Consider the following 5,815-nt stretch of genomic DNA (forward strand, 5'->3'; position numbering starts at 1 on the left):
CACATGTATGTTAGGAGTGCTGCCCTAGAGGTTGCACTATCTGAGTCGTATCTATATTATAAGCCGTCCATGTATAAACTGTTGCAGCTGTAGCCTGATGTGATCCGAATATGGAACTTTGTGCTTAATTAGTTTATACAATGTATGCCTTTGTTATTTGAGGTTGTGTTGGAGACACTACCGAGACTAACGTGTGAAGTCGGCTAAACGACTATGTTCCACCTATCATGGGGCATATGTTGGGGAGATCGCTACACAAAAAATTAAAATACCGCACCAACACTAAGATCATATGCGAAGAGAGAAAGGCAACAGATCATACCCTCGTTGATCAATCTAGCGAAACTTGTAGATGACGATATGTATGTAAATGTGAGTCGATCCTCTCAACTAGACTCGTCTAGTCGCCAGGAGACCCATCTCCACCAACCCTGATTGAAACCACGATCCCCGAACCGAGCCCTCACCATCGATATGCCGAAGCCGCCGCCAATCACCAGCAAACTGTCACACTTGCAAGGAACCGTGTATGGCCTCCAAGCCACGCGCGAGGCCGGCATCGGGCGTAGCCTCCGGGATCGGCAAGGGAATGGAGAGAGAGAGAGAGAGATGCGAAGAAGAGGCTGCAGGGGTTAGGGTTTTCCCCTCTCGGCCACCAAGAGGAGACGACGAGAGAGGAGAGGGGGTTCCACAACGATGGATATCACTCACGGCCCAAATCCAGTAACGGCGAAAAGAAACCTGAATTCAATAACAAACTATCCAATCCAGGTGCGGCGGAACCACAAGGTAGCGCTGTAGAATTCTTTCTCGACGGCTGGTACCTAGGAAGGGATACTCGTACCCACCGCCGCCGCCAGCAACAATACTGGCACAGTCAGCATAACAACCGGGCCGAGAAGTCAGTGGTGGACTGCATCGCCCCATCCCCGCATCCGCCTCTTGCCATCCCACTATAAGTAGACCACCGGAGATGCGGCCTCCCCTGAGTTCCCAACAAGTCGTCAGCTGAGCCACAGATTCCAGCGAGAGACCCCCAGGCAAGCAGCGAGATAGCGCGACCAGTCTCCAGCGCAGCGCGCCTCTCCTCCCATGGCGTCGGGTCAACAGGCCTTACAGGTGCGCCACCATTCCACCCTTCCTAGCTAGCTCTCCCGTCAGACGGAGGCGGCAGGCAACCGTCAGATTCACTCGCTAATGTAACATTTCGGACGCCGTCTTCCTGAATCTGCAGACCTTCGTGCTGAGGGTGTCCATCCACTGCCATGGCTGCAAGAAGAAGGTCCGCAAGGTGCTCAAGGCCATCGAAGGTACCGTCACACTCTGATTCCTCTCCTTTACGTCGCATTTCCGTGTGGTTTTGGGCTTAGATTAATGGAGCGGTCGTCGTTTTTGGTTGTTCAGGCGTGAACGAGGTGAAGGTGGACGCGCAGCAGCACAAGGTGACGGTGACCGGCACCGTGGACGCCCAGACGCTCATCCAGCGGCTGCAGAAGTCGGGCAAGCAGGCCCTGCACTGGCAGAACCTGCACGCCTCGCCTGCCAAGGACCCCGAGCCTGCGCCCGCCGCGACCAAGGCCCCGGCACCGGCGCCTGCCGCTGAGGACGGCGGCAAGAATGACGCTCCGGCGGACAAGAAGCCGGAGGAGCCGGTGAAGGAGCCGCAGGCCGAGAGCGCGGAGAAAAAGCCGGAGCAGGAGGCGGCAGTCTCGGAGAAAAAGATTGAAGCAGAGGACAAGAAAACCGAGTCAGAGAAGACGGCTGAGAAAGAGGAGGCGAAACCAAGCGACGAGCCAAAGAAGGGCGGCGGCGAGAGCGAGTCCGCCGAGCCCGCGAAGGAAAAGGCCACCGAGCCGGCCAAGGAAGCCGCCGCGGCTCCGGCGAAGGAGGCCAGCAATGGCGAGAGCGAGGCCAAGGAGAAGAAGCAGAGCAAACCCAAGGAGGTCGCCGCCGCCACGACCGACAGGTCCCTGCCTCCTCGGCACCCGCACCAGGAGTACAGCCCCTACTACGCTCCGCAGCCGGTGATGAGCTACCACATGGCGCAGCCGAAAGCGAGCGTCTCCTACTACGCGCCGCAGCCGGAGCAGGGGTACTCCATGCAGCAGCAACCACCGCAGCCGCAGCACGGGTACTCCTCGTCGATGAACATGATGCCACCGCCGCAGGAGGCGTACTCGCAGCAGGGTCAGCCAATGCAGCAGTGGTCGCCGTCGTACCTGTACATGCCGTACCCGCACGCGTCGCCCGAGTCCTACTACCAGGACTACTACAGCCCGCCGGGGACGCACGCGCCGGCGCCCCCGCTGCCGCTCCAGGACTCGTACCGCCTCTTCGACGACGAGAACCCAAACTCCTGCAGCGTCATGTGATGTGATCGAAACGGCCGGCCGCCGGCGGGGAAGTAGCTGAGGAGGCGTGAGGCCGGCGGCTTCGCGGTAACAGATCGGGACCTCTCTGGTTGTAGGTAGAGTAGCTTGTTACTCTCTTCGATCGCTCGGGAGGTCAAAGCTCTCCCTGACCAATCCTTTTTTTTTTCCTTCTTCTTTAATTTCCTTTTATCATTATTAGTAGTATATTACTGTTCTATAAATGGAGCATGTAATTTTAATGAGAATATGAGACACGCCTTTACCTGTAGCTTCAACGAGATCTTCCCTACTATTAGCCAAAGAATCTTCTCTAGAGAAATTAAGAAAGGTCGTTGTACCCTAATCATATCATAGAGGATATCCCTCTTGATTCTTCAACGCAAGTTCACAAACCACAACACAGGAATTACGCGCGAAACAAGCCATTCCCGCTAGAACGCCATCGAAATTTCCGCGTTCCAACCAAAGGAAAAGCTAAGCTGGCGCTAAGCGTCAACTCTTAGGTGCTAAGCCATGATATTACATGGGACCTCACCGAAGCCAGTAGTCCATAGATTTACTCTCTAGATAACTCTCAGCTGGTTGGCTCCTGGCCATAATGTAATCGATATAAGGCCTAATCATGCATGCTTCTTTCTAGCCAGTGATGATGTTAGCACGATAATGGTTTCAATAATTTAGTGTGACAGATAGCTCAGCAAACTGAGCTTTTAGCTGGAGCTTTGGGGGGTGATGCCAAGCTGGCCGGTTTGTCTCAAGGCTTTTAAAATACATTTGTCTTCGAAAAAGAAGGGCTTTTGAATATGAGCGAGGGGTTGTGCTCGTCCACATGTTAATGATTTGCCCTTGGTTGCTCAGCCCAGGCTATGTGATTTTTTACGATTTACATAGTACCTCCCTATCAGTGAACAAGGTTTATATTCGGAGTTGTGTTATGGAGCATGGGAGCATATGCTCTCTTCATTTTAAAATGCATTTTACACGTATTTTAATATTTTGAAAAATTAGAAACAAAAAATTTGCATGTATATCTTCAGGTGCTACATGCTCACAAAGTCGTTTCAGGAAAAATCGACTTATCATGTTACGTGTGTAAAAAGAAAAAATTCAGTGATGAGAATAAGGCTGTTCACAAGATAAATTATCTCTTTTTTATATAGACCACACAAAAATCGTGAAACTTGGCGAACGCACATACATTATGGAGATGTACATGTAGAATTTTTTGTAAGATTTTTTCGACACTTTCAAATATATTTTTTTGGTAGTCGGAGCATATGCACCTTGGAGCCGAATTGAATTTCTGATTTATATTATATTGTTAAAAAGGCTAAACCACATAGGTTTGATTAAGTTTTTTAAATCATTATCGAGAGGAGATTTGGTGCACCTGAGCATCAGTGCTCCTTGATTTTAAAAATTGTATATTTTCTATTTCAAAAAATCATAAATTTTATTTCATGAATACATATACATGTCATGAATATTGGTGCGAAAATCTGAGTTTTTTCTCAGAAATTTGTTTTTTGTATAGCTCAAAATACGGCATATTTTGCCCTAAATTTCTTTGTACTTTTGGAAAGTATATATGTAAGCACGTATTTAATTTCAGATTTTTTGGAGTCTCACTGATTTTTTATATAAAATCGGGAGCACCGGTGCTCATGTGTCAAAAGCACATTCCGATCATTATCGTACAAACTATAAAATCAATAACATTACCTACATGATGAACTATAGTTTCAAATAATCCTATTGAATATCTTCCTGATATGTTTTTCTAAAGTTTGATTGAAGTTTCTTTTGCTTGACTTTAGAAAAATATAAACCTTATTTATTAAAAGCAGAGGGAGTTTGACAATATTATGATCACCAAGCTAGCTAACCTGATTTATTTATTTTCGTATTATTAAAATAAGCTGGCCTGATTTCAATATTGTGGGTTGATGAGCATAATGGGGGAGTGGTGCTCAAATAAGTATCCAGGGCATGGAAGGTAGTGGGCCTCAGACTGTACCAGATACCAGTAGTATATTCTAGTATGTCAGCAGAAGATGCTAATAAAATAGTCTATCATAAACTGATGCTTTTGGGTACTTGTTAATTGTCCATTGGGGATTAGGACAATGTCAGGGTTGGATGGATGGAGCCATGGAGGTAGGGCAGGTCTCCACCGGGAGGGGTCGATGTGCTTTGGTACGTGGATCAGATCAGGTCAGGCTAGGGCATGTGTTTGTTGGTTTGCTCGTGTCAATGACTCAGAAAGCCAGCGTCCCGACTTGGCCGCCCTTGGCTCCTGCATGTTGGCCATGTGTAAACTCGTGTGTTTTCTTTCTTTTCGTTCAAGAAGAAGAAGACAACAACTCCGCTTGATCACTACCACACTATTCAATTCAGTTCAAGTGAATTCAACACCGGACAGTGGGGGTTGTTCGTTCTGAGTAACTAGCCTCTTGTTGTAGGTAGGAGATAAATCGTCGTTCTTCTTTCGAGTATGCATGCATGGGTTAACAAGTCAAATATATTCTTGGTTGTCTTGAAAATTCTTGGTTTGGTTGGTTGTGTACTTAATTTCTCTGTGCAGGCGATGAGGGTGCTACTGCTGAAGAATAGGTCATATGTACCTGAAAACTGCTTTCCCTTTCTGCACCACTGACGCGGCACATGGCATGCCAAGCGCCCAACAGCGAAAGCTTCCTCAAATTTCGCTACTAGCTCTGATTGAGGTTTTTTCTTTTCTGAACGAAGAACACCAAAATGCGGCAATGTGCTGCGCGCGCGAAATGTCAGTGGCATCCATCAGGATGATGCTCGCCGCGCCATCTAATGGCGCCAAGGGCGGGAACTATAGCTGCGTGAATAATGCCCAGACAACGGTTCAGGCAGCGAAAGATCGGCCGTCCGTCGCCAAAGCTTGAGGCAATGAGGCTCGTTGCCATCTCGATTCCGGGACGCGGCCAAGTGCCAATCCTAGCGCTGGTCCACCGGATCCGTCCCATTTTTGTTGCACATCACTGCCTGGCCACCAGCAGCGCAGTGTTCCTCCGGCTGTCACTGCCGCTGAGCGTGAGCCTAATTCTGGGTGCAGAGAGGGAGGAAGTGGGCGCGGGACAAGGATATGACATTGGTTGGCGCAATTGCCCGCCACCACCGATGTTGGATGGTGTTATCTCTCCAAAGTTTTACACGGTGGCTCTGAATATCTCGGCTCTTCCAGGTTTTTCACGCGCCTACTCGATCTCAAGGTCGTAGCCATGGAGGCGTGGAGGACAACCGGGTGTGGGCAGCACAGCAAAACTTGGATTTGGTGGCTATGGTACGTGTCACCGCGTCAGATTCCTCGGGAGGACGAACAGGGCCGCCCATGCCCATGTGGTACGCGGGCCCAAGCGCAAACGGGCCCGGCACCGGCAAGCTCAGGTCAAATCCGCTCCCCAAGAAAG

At 49.5% G+C, this 5,815-nt stretch overlaps 1 protein-coding gene across 1 annotated transcript; it reads left to right on the forward strand.

The window, feature by feature from the left end:
• Positions 1–913: 913 nt before the first annotated feature.
• LOC124702314 (heavy metal-associated isoprenylated plant protein 35-like) lies at positions 914–2,647 on the forward strand. The gene is made up of 3 exons (XM_047234438.1): positions 914–1,119; positions 1,235–1,310; positions 1,405–2,647. The coding sequence occupies exons 1-3, from the start codon at positions 1,093–1,095 to the stop codon at positions 2,370–2,372; spliced, it is 1,071 nt and encodes a 356-aa protein (XP_047090394.1). The 5' UTR covers positions 914–1,092; the 3' UTR covers positions 2,373–2,647.
• The last annotated feature ends 3,168 nt before the right edge of the window (positions 2,648–5,815 follow it).

This window comes from Lolium rigidum, chromosome 3 (genome assembly GCF_022539505.1).
Source record: "Lolium rigidum isolate FL_2022 chromosome 3, APGP_CSIRO_Lrig_0.1, whole genome shotgun sequence".
Lineage (NCBI taxonomy): Eukaryota > Viridiplantae > Streptophyta > Magnoliopsida > Poales > Poaceae > Lolium > Lolium rigidum.

What these genes read in the sequence shown, in the direction of transcription:
- LOC124702314 (XM_047234438.1), top strand. Translation starts at nt 1,093, where the DNA reads ATGGCGTCGGGTCAACAGGCCTTACAG. An exon ending in CGGGTCAACAGGCCTTACAG is followed by an intron (nt 1,120 to 1,234) that starts GTGCGCCACCAT and finishes CTGAATCTGCAG; the next exon opens with ACCTTCGTGCTGAGGGTGTC. An exon ending in GGTGCTCAAGGCCATCGAAG is followed by an intron (nt 1,311 to 1,404) that starts GTACCGTCACAC and finishes TTGGTTGTTCAG; the next exon opens with GCGTGAACGAGGTGAAGGTG.